This window comes from Durio zibethinus, chromosome 10, assembly GCF_047325235.1.
Source record: "Durio zibethinus cultivar Kanyao isolate XHJ-2024 chromosome 10, ASM4732523v1, whole genome shotgun sequence".
Taxonomy (NCBI): domain Eukaryota; kingdom Viridiplantae; phylum Streptophyta; class Magnoliopsida; order Malvales; family Malvaceae; genus Durio; species Durio zibethinus.
The window spans coordinates 9931341-9943465 of record NC_143171.1 but is presented as its reverse complement, the minus strand read 5'-3'; the positions used below and the strand labels follow the sequence as shown (position 1 = coordinate 9943465).

At 32.4% G+C, this 12125-nt stretch overlaps 2 protein-coding genes across 2 annotated transcripts; one reads left to right on the top strand and one right to left on the bottom strand.

Moving 5' to 3' along the window:
• Positions 1–1678: 1678 nt before the first annotated feature.
• On the top strand, positions 1679–3742 carry LOC111293296 (putative serine/threonine-protein kinase PBL11; the record flags this gene model as incomplete). The annotated part of the gene is made up of 7 exons (XM_089766740.1): positions 1679–1838; positions 2040–2243; positions 2364–2432; positions 2540–2599; positions 2706–2768; positions 2865–3187; positions 3272–3742. Coding segments are annotated over 7 exons (1350 nt in total), but the record flags the coding sequence as incomplete, so codon positions are not given.
• On the bottom strand, positions 3725–8193 carry LOC111292284 (protein ALTERED PHOSPHATE STARVATION RESPONSE 1-like). Its single transcript, XM_022884579.2, has 4 exons — positions 6587–8193; positions 5939–6162; positions 4921–5144; positions 3725–4843 (listed from the first exon to the last, which is right to left on the bottom strand). Exons 1-4 carry the CDS (start codon positions 7518–7520, stop codon positions 3988–3990), a joined length of 2238 nt encoding a protein of 745 aa, XP_022740314.2. The 5' UTR covers positions 7521–8193; the 3' UTR covers positions 3725–3987.
• Between the last annotated feature and the right edge of the window lie 3932 nt (positions 8194–12125).

The following is a 12125-nucleotide window of genomic DNA, read 5'->3' as shown; positions in this document are numbered from 1 at the left end:
ATGATCTCAAAAAAGAGTTAATTAATTTTTGATATATCGAAATGATTTTGGATAGGCCATTAATTATTTTGGAGGAAAAATTAAGTGGTGAAATCGAAAGGAGTTAAGTAGAATCTCACACATTTTGTTTACTTTCAAACATATGTATATATGTATGTTTTTGAATCAGTAAATATTTTATTTCTTTATTTTCGATATATGAAAATAGGATCAAACATATGATTATTTTATATTTTGCTATGTAAATGATGGATCATGCTTATAAATGAAATGATAAAAGGATTTATGCAAAAAAAATAATTTTATGATAGTTACGTTTTTACATTCTTAAGAAGTGAAATCATCGACACCAAAACTAGTTCTATGACCTTAGCTAAGGGTTATAATAGTTAGCATATATATGATCATATAACTCTGGCTAATGAGTTATATTAGTTAGCATTAAGCTCTGGCTAACGGGTTATAATAGTTAGCAATGATCATGATGATAAAATTATTGATAAGACCAATTTCATAGATTATAACAATGATCGTAGCTAATGATGAACTAATGATTTGTGATTATTTAAAGATTGATCTATAATTTGGTTTGATTACTATATTTGAATGGTAGCATATTTTACAATGATTTATGAATTGACAGGTTTTAATTTTAATTTATGAATTTATAAAATATTTGACAAAATAATGATCTTTGAAATGTTTTGACATTATAATTTAACAAATGTTTTGAATGGTATATATGATATGTATAAAAATAATGTTTGATTTGATAAGGCGTTTAAGCTTATACTTACTAAGCTATAGGTTGTTCATTCCTCTTTTACTTTTTCTTTACAGATGAATAAGTGATAAGTTTGCTTAGTTATGTGAGAAGCTAGAGGATCTTATTAGAAAGATTATTCAGACATTGAAGACATTATTAGTTAGTAAGCTCTTATAAAGTTAGTTTAATATTTTTATTAGTTTGCTTTTGGAAATATGAAGATTTCTCATTAATTAAATTAAAGTTACGAATTTTCTTAAACAGATTATTTTATTGAAGAATTTTAGAATGAAAAAATAAATTTTGTATTACTTTGAGATTTTATTTCAAAGTAATATAACCGTATTATGTTTCGATCTTAAGGCGAGACAGCTCTTGCCCTATGCAGGAGAGATTAATCCTGCATACTACCATTAGTGACACTAACTTAGTCCCGGGAATCATGCACTGAAATAACAGAAGAAAATAAAGATGTGATGCAAGGAACAGCAGAGACTTAGTGTTATTGATTTTTCTTGTCTATTGTGTTTACATGACAGTTTTTGAACTTAAGAACATGGAGATTCTATGCACTTTTTTTTTTCCAACAATGGCATTAAAATTTTATGTATTCTTTGGCCTATGTGCCGTCTCAAAAGAAGACCAAGTCCATGATAACTTGGAGAGTGACTCCTGAATATATAGACTTGTGTTTGAAAATAAGGTTTGCCGGCTAGAGATCAGTCTTTTACGAAACTGCTCTTAGCTTACCTGCTTTCTTTTTTCCTATATCCTCTGACTGCCTATTTTCAGTCAAGGAATTTGTTCAGTCCATAAGAAAATTAAATAAAAGTCTTCAAAAAATGGACCAATGGAAGAAATGAGCTGATTTAACAAATTTTTGTTTTTTGGGTTGGGGCATTTACTTATTTATTACATGCAGGGGCAAGAGATTATTCTCAAACACCTGATCATGCTCATAATCATAACCAAATGTGGGCAGTTCTTATTGTTGCCATTTTAACAGTCTTGCTGGGATCCTCCTTGTTCTTCTTTTGCAGAAGAAAGATTTGCCAGAGATGGAGCCGTCAAGGTTATGCTTAGACCCCTATCTTGCTTTAGAAACGTTTCATGCTTAGCAGTTCTGTTTCAAATGTCAATTCTGTAGGTTTAACAGCTTTCAGAATGTCAAAGTGCTTAATCATTATTCTCAATCGAAAGTTATTCTTCCATTAAATTGCTTGCTCCTTATTTCATGAACTAATCTTTATTCTCGGGGAAAATAAACCAATAGGAAGTCTGAAAGCTGAGAAATTAAATTTGAGGCGTTTCCAGTTAGAGGAGCTAGAGAAGGCTACCAAGAACTTTAGCAAAGACTGTTTGTTGGGGTCTGGTGCATTTGGAAATGTCTATAAAGGAACCTTTGAAGTTGAAGGTACGTTAGCAATCAAGAGAGCTCATGCTGAGTCATACCAAAGCGTTGAAGAATTTACAAATGGTAAGCCGCCTTAATTCTACATGCACAATTATAGTATAATTTATCACGGTTAAAGTTTAGTTGAGGGACTTTAGATCATGGAGTGGATAATTGATTTGTTTTACTGGTTTCTTGAAACAGAAGTCAGGCTTCTGTCAACAGTAAATCATCCCAATCTCGTAAGTTTGGTGGGTTTTTGTGAAGAATCTGGTACGTAAATTATGCTCCAAGTCATTGAATAATTGATCAATTGTTTAAGTTAGCACTAAGAATCTAAGAAAGGAAAATTCTTATTGCATTTGTAGCAGGACCAAAAGGTGCAAAAATATTGGTTTATGAATATGTACCTCATGGTTCTTTACTAGAGTATATCATGGGTAAGTTCCCCACTTTGTTTCAAGTCACAAAAACAGCTTTTACAGAGACAAGAAACCAAAAAAAAAAAAAAAAAACCTCATGTTTTGCTCACTTTTTGGAGTGCAGGAAGAGGAGGAAGAAACTTGACGTGGAGGCAAAGAGTAAACATAGCTATTGGAGCAGCCAAAGGTAGATTTCCTACAGAAAAATTGGTTTAACTTTAATATAAAATATGTATAAAATATTGTTAACAGATTTACCCTGAAATTAAATTGTTTTTAACAGGAATAGCTCACTTACATGATGGGATTAAGCCTAGCATAATCCACCGTGATATAAAACCCAGCAACATCTTAATTGGAGACGGGTTCGAAGCCAAGGTCTCAGATTTTGGACTTGTGAAAATGGGACCTATAGGAGATCAATCACATGTGAGTAGCCAGATCAAAGGAACACCAGGATACCTTGATCCTGCATATTGTACAAGTTTTCATTTGAGTCCATTTAGTGATGTTTATAGCTTTGGTGTTATCCTTCTGCAACTTGTTTGTGCCCGGCCGGCTGTGGATTCAACTAGAAATCAACCAAATTTCCATATCATTGATTGGGTTAGTTAATTTATCCGTTATGATTTTGGTAAGCTGCCAATTTATACACTACACGTGTGCTAAAATAAGCTGTTAAAAATGCAGGCTAGGCCCAGTATAGAGAGGGGCAGCATCGACGAAATCCTTGATACTAGTCTTTTATCTGAGCCAGATTGCAACATGGAAATAATGCTGAAGATGGGTGAACTTGGTTTAAGATGTGTAGTGAAAATGCCTAAAGACCGTCCTACAATGACTCAGGTATGGCAAGAACTAGAAGATACATTTTATTCAGTTGACAACTTCATGAACAAGCAGCCTTCAAGAGGTTCTCGAAGAACAATTGGCAAGTTTCCTCCACTATCAGAACAAGGACATCGTAGATCATTGGACCAGGATTATTCTCAAAGCTTTGTGAGCGTAGATGGCGTTGGATTTCAAAAGTTTCTCGTTGAGATGGATAGCGTTTCACTTCAAAGTACCAGCTTAAGATGTTTTGAGATCAACACCATTAACAGCGTTGATGTTGATAAGAAGAACTTGGGAGGAACAAGTGAGGAACACAACCAATCGTGATCTCCCATTATAAAGTTATAAATAAAAAAAAGGAAAATAAAGAAAGTCATGACCTCAAAATCAGTGAGAATTTGGTGCAATTTAAATCCTTTAGCATCTGGATAAGACTATTAATACTTACAATTAGCAAATTTAACAACAATAGCTTGCTATAAATATTATGAAACTCCATTTGTGAGAACTGCAAGAATAGAAGGCCTAAGATGATCAATTTCTTCTCTAGTACTTTCTTTTTCCCAGCCAATTCAACACCAGAGATAGGAGCTCATTTCTTCTACATAGCTTGGTTCACTTTCCTTTTCATCTTCATCTTCGGGTACCTTGGCATTTTCACAATATGCCACAAGATCAGCATACATTTTCACAGATGCCTTTGAAAACTCAGCCAAGGATTCAAAAACTGAATAAAATCCTGTTTGAAATCCTTTCACAGTTATCTGCTGAGTCTCTTCCATGCTAACATGGTGTTTTACTTTCTCAGCATCTATTCTTTTCCTGAACATATCCAACAGATTTTTTCTTTCCGCCAAATACTCAATCCGATTCCGTACATTCACTCCTAATTCCTGATCAGAGAGTTTTGAACCAAGAATCCTGCTCTCTGTTCTCTGGAATGCCAAGACCTTCCTCTCAAGTTCTTTGGCAAGTCCATCGACCTTCCTCTTCTGTTTTTGCTGCTCACCCTGCTGAACCCAAAGTCCCCGGATATCCCTCCCAAAGCTTTTCAATGCACAAATTACAGCCTCATTTGGCAACTTCTCAAAGCTAGCCAACCATTCATGACATATTGCCAGTAATGGTGGTCCATTGACTCCTAATTCTGGGGCTGAAGACCTGTTCTTGGAGCAGAATTCAACTTCAGGGGCAATGAACTTGGAAAGCCATCCAGTGAGGGCTTCAATGTATGCCTTTTGTGCAGAAAAATATGCCACAAAGCAAGAAAGCCAATTATGAAGTTCTGCCTCAAGCTGAAGAGTGGCAAGACGGTGAGAGTCATTGCAAAACTTTCCATAAGCAGGACAGTTGAAAGACGTAACTTCAAACATGATGCGGTTTTGGGTTTCATGTGATTCCAACATAATCTTCCAGTTCCTCATTAGGCTGCAGAAGAAGAAATGAAATTATCATAATGAATAAATCTGATACATCTGAATTTTTTTTGTCATTTACTTTCATACCCATGTAGCAGCTCAATAAGTTGTGGCTGCAACTCTTCATCCCTTAGTTTTTCAATTCTCTCGGTGATTGTTTCTGCACTACGTATTGCAACCAAGATTCTGCTATGCAAGTCTTTCACTTCAGCTCTGGTTTTGTCTCCGGCATAGAGGCCATCTTGTTTAGCACTACGGCTTCTCGATTGAGAACATTTTTTAGCATAAGTTTTCCTGGTCTGGTCTGCAGCCTGAGCATGTGAATTATAACATGTTAGGCAGCTATGGCAAATGCTTACAAAAACATGAATTTTGGATGTACTCAAGCACTCAAAAACTGATTTCATTTTTATGCAAATTTAACATTTCAAAACTATAAAGTTGGAATCCACATCATATGTTTAGTTTTATGCTACTTCGCTTATTAAACTTGCAATCCAATCAATCTCAACTCATATTAATCATTAAACATGTAATCAAACTTGCTAGACTCATTGTGTCAAAGGCAGTTACAATTTGTCTGAAAGACTATCCACATGAGCATGGAGAACATTCTTGTGTAAATGTAGCAGTCTAAAGACAGCATTTTATGGGAAATAAATACATGGTTTCTTCATAGATCATGAAGACTTTTCACCACATCGGACTACATTCTCAATTGAATGATCAAGGGAAACGAAACCAAGTGAAAAGCAAGGGCAGGACAAAAATTTATCAAGCAAATATAATATTTTCCATTTGTTATCCGTAAACAACTTCTCAGTTTGTAAGCTTTACAGAGTAGCAACAGGCTTTCACATCTCTGTCTAAACCAAAAAAATAATAATAATAATCTAATTTTTTACTTTCAAATTTTAGAACTTAAACATCAGAATAGTGTGCAGTAATGGCAGCAACCATCCATGGTAAATAATGCAAAAGGATTTAAGTGGTTCAAGCGAAAAAGTAAAACGAAAGAAAACATTTAAAATGTGTGTTTGCGTGCGAGAAAAGAGAGAGGAAATGTTTCCATCTTTGGTCAGCAATGGAATTATGTTTATAATACCTTCACCTCCTTATAGAGTTTCTTTTCCCAAGCATACAACCTTCCTAGGGTCAATGAGTGGCTTCCAGATTCCATTCCTCCAAAATCATCAAACAGATCAGTCTTTAATTCTGTCCATGTAGAAGAACTTCTGGAACTACATGAAACAAGGCTTTTACAGGAAGAAGATCGGGATAATGGAGACCGGCTCCAAGTAATTGACCGGATTAGTTTATTCGAGCTCTCTGCAGCCAGACAGCATGTTAAACAATTTAACGAACTAATGCATGCCAAAAATGGATATGTGCAGACCATGGAACAGGTGACATCATTTGAATGAAATGGAAGTATATATATTCCTCAAATCAAAAGAAAAGTATTACTAATACATTGCTGTGGAGGTCCAGGGGATGGTAAATAAGCCCATGAATTCATATTCCTAGTTCAGAGGTCTCCTAGGTAATGGAATGGCCTATCAATCAAGCTCTTCAATTAAATGAAAATTACCAATTCTTATTCTTAAACCGTTTGCAACAACAAAATTATTGCCTGAAACAAGAACATGAATATTTCTAAGAAAATCACATGAACACTCTCAGCATGTTCAAGAAACAGAAAAAATGACATAGAAAGAATAAAAAAACAAAAGGGAAAGACAACATAGCACACCTTTAAGTTCCTCCAAACCAGATTGCAACTGAACTCTATTGGCCTCTAACATTCTACTGACATCCAAACCAGAATCATATGCTCTAAGAAAATGGTCCTCAACATCCTTCAATGCTTCCAACAACTCCCTCTCATTTGTGGGTGTATTATTAATCATTCTGAAACTATTTCTTTCACCTTGGCTCACATTTGCATATTGATCATCCCCATTTCTCAAATCTGTATTCTTATTCTCCCCATCACCATCATGTTTCACATTCTCAACCTTTCTCCCACTCATAACTCTCTCGCCATCCTCTTCTAGGTCAGGAATTCCCTCTTTCTCTCTCACCACTCTCAATTCCTCATCAGAACTGCCACTAACGCTACTCACTACCTCTGTTTTCACTCCATCAAAAGGGTTGAAGAAATCCCATGCAAACTCCTTTTCTAGTGATGGCATTGCTGGCGGAGCTTCTTCACCATAAAAATGCTCACAAATAACCTCGTCTTCTTCCTCTTCACTCTCTTGCTCGTCTTCCACGGATTCAAGACAACCCTCTTTATCATCTTGAGTTCTTGGAACTTCTTCTTGTCCTTGATCTTGATTTCCTTTCTTCAGAAAAACTTTAGAATGAGAGGATTGACAAGGAATGGTTTCATGGGTAAGCTCAGTTGGCCTTTGTTTAAGGAACATTGGATTGATAATAGGGATCTCACCAGCCTCATTATTAGAAGCAGCTGGGAAAGTGATGAGGAAAGGAGAAGAAGGAGAGGAATGTCTTGCTACAAATAAACTTATTGCAGCTGCAACCGCATAAAGAGACTGATTATACTTACATTGAGCATCAGCAAGAGCATATCTACGCTCCACAGCTAATTTCAAGAGGTGTTTTCTCTCTTTACACAGTAACACAACGTTATCTTCCTCTTTCTTTGAAGTAGCACAACCCATTTCTTTTTTTGTTTCACTCTGCTAAATGCTATGGTGGCTTTTTGCTAAATTTGAAGTTGGTTTCTTGATTAGACCATATAATGAACCCTTTTTAGCAGGAAAAAAAGACTGGGTTTTGGTTTTGGCAGAAAGGTGTCTTGGAAAAGTTGTAGAGAATCACTGGAGCTGTGCTCACTGACCTGTGCCTGGTACTGGAGGGCGTTTTGGGTTTTACGTAGTCGTTTAACTCAAAAAAAGAAAAAAAGAGCCAATTAACCTTTAGGAAAATGAAGGTGACTGGATGAGTCTGTCAGAGGATGAGATAAAGTGACACACTGTAACTGATATTCTTGCTTTTTAAATGCACTTTTAGACTTGCAGGGGTTGAAACTTCAAACCATTGCTCTTGCTTGTTCAACATGAACTTGCATTCTTGCAAATTGCAACAACAATAAATGAAGATTACTTTCTTTGGTGTATATTTACTGCAAATGGGTCTCTAACAAGGCAGTAAATTTCCTTACTTTTCCTTTCCATTGCTGTCATAGAAAGAGATTGTGGATATGGCAGAGATCTTTTAAGACAAATGCTGGAAACCAATAAGTGAAACGAGCTTATCCAAAAAAAAAAAAAAAATCAAAAACTGTAGACACTAGGAGTCCCCCGGAGTCAAAGCCTAACCTCAACACTTTTTGTCTTGGGTAAGAGAGAAAAAAAATACGGTAAGTTCTGTTTCTTGCTTTGTCTATGGAGAGAGAAATCAAGTCCAAGCTCTGTATAGGGTCGTGATAATCACTGTCCAGTTCACAAAGAACAGGTGTCTTGAATATGAAAGTAAAAACAAGCGGGCGTAAACTGGCTATGGCCTATGGGGCTAAGGGCAGGGGTACTCTTTACCCTTTTAAAAGAGGTATTAACTGAACTGAGGAAGATATTTGGCGGGGACTTCACTTCAGTTTTCCCTAGGAAGTCATAATTGCATTTTGTTACAGCTTATGGTAACGTAAAATTTCATAATCTGGCCCTTTGTGGCCGTCGGATCAGATTCTTTATGAGATTACAGCCGTTGGTTTTGTAATCATCATCATTCAACAGAAGGGTGGAAAATACTACAGCAAAGCGTAGTAAACAGGACGGACAGTGGACAATCCAATTGCTGACATGGGACTTTAATCTTCATGGTACAAAATTATATAAAAATCAATCTAAAGTATATTCGTTCATCTTTTCATCGTCACACGGTACACTAAAATATAGACAAGAATTTGGTACATCCTGAAAATTTATTATAGAATTACTGTCAACGGCATAAAAAACTATCTTTTAAATTATTATAAATCATGAATATAAAAATAATATTATTTAAAATTTTAATAAAATTATATTTTTTTTTTCAAAAAATTTAAAAAAATTATATTAATATATCAATACAAACTATAACATAATAATTTATATATATTAAATATAAAAATATATTATTAAATTAACTTACTATCCATATGATGCACGAATTATTTTTATTTTATTTAAATTTAAAATAATATAAAATAATATTATTAAATTATTAACATGTTTAAAAAATATATAAAATATAAATAATATAATTAAAACATCAAATCATAATAAAAATAAAATTTTAATTAACAAATTAATAAACTTTAAAATATATGATAAATAATATTGGAAGAAGAAAAATCATCCAAAAAATATTGTAAAAAATATTATTAATTATGCCAACAAAATATTAAAATAAAAATTAAAAGTCTTATCACTTCAAATTAATTTTATTCAATTTATAACATCTTCAACTTTTTTTATTATTTTTGTACACTTGCAAATTTATATAATTTTAAGATAAATTTTTTTTTTATTTAAGAGAAATAATAATTTTAAATATTTAAATAATATACGTAATAACTTACTCTCATGTACATTTTGTTTGTAGGAGTTCCAGTAATATCATAATATTCAGCATCTATATGGTTTTCCAAATTTTTGTCTTTTTCAATTATTTTGAGGTTAATATATAATACGAAATTATGTTCTTGTAAAAACTAAAATGAAATAGTATTTAAAATTTAAATAATAGTATTAAATTATAAACAATTATCTAATACAATATATATTTAAATTGAAATATATTTAACTAAAGTCTATAGTTCTTACCTTGTATGAATTGTTATTCATGACATGATAAATATCAGCTATCAATATCCTATTTGCAAATAATATTTCTTTAGAAGATACGACTTCTTTTATTGGTGTCAGATACTTTTGGACTTAAGAATCACCAATAATTTAACTGTATTTGCATCCAAAATTATAAATATATATTTTGTAAAATGCATTATATCTTTTTTTATGCTTCAATATTTTTTAACATAACTTTATATCTATTATTGAAGTACCTATTTAGAATTATAGCAGCTTCAGATATATCCAAATTCTTGTATAACTTTGTTGATGATGTAGATGATAAATTGTATTTACCTAAACTAAATATTCAATATAAGAAACATTATTTTAAATAATTGGGATTAAAACTAAATTAATTAAAATATAGTTTTTTTTTACTTATCTTTAAATTGTTTGGCAACAGTGGATGTCACAACCAATATGATACTTTCATTATTTCTTGCTAGAATACTGTCATCAAGTTGATATGCAACTCCACCCCAAATAGCAATTTCCATTGAGTTCCACTACAAGAAAAAAAAATCAAAATAGTTAGTTAAACAATTAATTTCACATATGCATTATGTAATTAAGTATTTCTCAATGCATACCTTGCATTTTTTATTTCTAATACCCTTTTATTAACTTTTTCACCTTAAACATCTTGATTCATAATTGAACTTATCTTGCTCGATTTTTCAAAAACATCTTTAAGAATCAAATAGTTTCAAAGAATAATTAGTTAAATTAATATAAAATACAAAATTAAAAAGAATTATATAAAGTTGAAGTCAATGGACCTGTCAAATATGTTTTATCAAGATAATGTGATTAAATAGCATCAAACTCTAGAAACTCAAATTTATGCAACTTAAGTGAACTATTCAAACCATTAACAATCTTGACAAATGTATTGGGTTTGAAGTAGACCATCAAATTGTTTTTCACAATTCAATAAGAGCCAGACACGTTACAAACTTTGAAATTCTGAATCATGCAAACATTTTCTTCCATTAGTAGTGTACGATACTTGTCTGCCAAATTTTTTAATGACATTGCATGAATGTGATCATCCTGTAAAAAAAAGAAAATGTTTATTGAATAATTTTATTAGAGATATATAAAATGAATAATCTATTATGTATAAATTAGGAAAATAAAGCTCTCACATTTTCATCCAACAGAATCATTCCCTAACCTATAACTTCTCAATTCTTATTAGCATTCACAACATCCCACATTCTAGTGATTTTTACTTTAACCTTCCATTAGTCTTCAATTGTTGAAACTGTTGCAAGTATTGGTAACCTTACATCATGCCCTATAAGAAAAAAAATGAAAATTTTGAATTATTTAAATATTAAATATAATTAGAATAAAAATGCAAAAAATTTGTAAATATATGCATACATTAAACAATTAAATATTAAATCAAGTGTGTCACTTTTGGAAAACATCATTAAACACCTCAGTGTATACAACATTATTTATGCCTGAATGAATATCATGATCATTGTTTTCAATTAAAAATTTTAATCCCTATAGTGATGTTACTTTGGAAGCAGCTACATATAATTGGCTATGAGTGAAAACCACTTTTGGCAAATACATGCCAACATTTTCATATGTTTGTCCTTGATTCTTATTTATGGTTATTGCAAAGCAAACTTTGATTGAGAACTATTTTTGTGTTAGAGTAAATGGCCATTTTGATTTTGAATAGGATATTTCCACTCGAGGGATGAACAACTGATCCCCACATCAGTCCCAATTATTGTCTCAGCTTCAATTATCTTAAAGCCCAATTTTGTGAAAACCAATCTAGTACCATTGCGAAGACCAACACTTTGATTTATGTTGCGTAAAAGAATAACAGGAACCCTAACTTTCAAATCAATTTCATGATTAGGTACCTTGGGAAATTTAAGTGAATTTAAGAATTATGGAGGATATAAAATAGACTGTTTTTCAACATTAGCTGAGGCAGGTGAAATCCTATCAGCATTGAGATTTTTTTTTACTTCACCAAGAAGCTTTGAAAGTATGTAAGTATTGACTTGATCAACTACTTCGTTAGTCGGTGCTAATATAACTCGATCTTTTAAATAAGATGGATAATTGAATGTATTTTTCAAATTAAGATATGTATAGTGAACAATTTGCCATATTGAATCATTCCCATGCAGAATTAAAAACTAATCTGAAATATTAATCTATGTTGAATTTGCACTTTCACTTGGTCCAACTAAAGACAACCTGCCATCACCCAAGTTTAATAACCATTAGCTAAAGTCTAATATTGAGTTGCATGATTGATTTTTCAATCTCATAGTAATAAAGAGAGTAAATATTTGACAATGTTCCCAAATTTCAGATCTAGAAATTGTAACGACTATAATGTCACTTCTGCTACTTTGAGAAACCACTGATAATATTTGCTTAAAATCACCT

What these genes read in the sequence shown, in the direction of transcription:
- LOC111292284 (XM_022884579.2), bottom strand. Translation starts at nt 7,520, where the DNA reads ATGGGTTGTGCTACTTCAAAGAAAGAGGAAGATAACGTTGTGTTACTG. An exon ending in TGGTTTGGAGGAACTTAAAG is followed by an intron (nt 6,163 to 6,586) that starts GTGTGCTATGTT and finishes GTCTGGCTGCAG; the next exon opens with AGAGCTCGAATAAACTAATC. An exon ending in CTTATTGAGCTGCTACATGG is followed by an intron (nt 4,844 to 4,920) that starts GTATGAAAGTAA and finishes CTTCTTCTGCAG; the next exon opens with CCTAATGAGGAACTGGAAGA.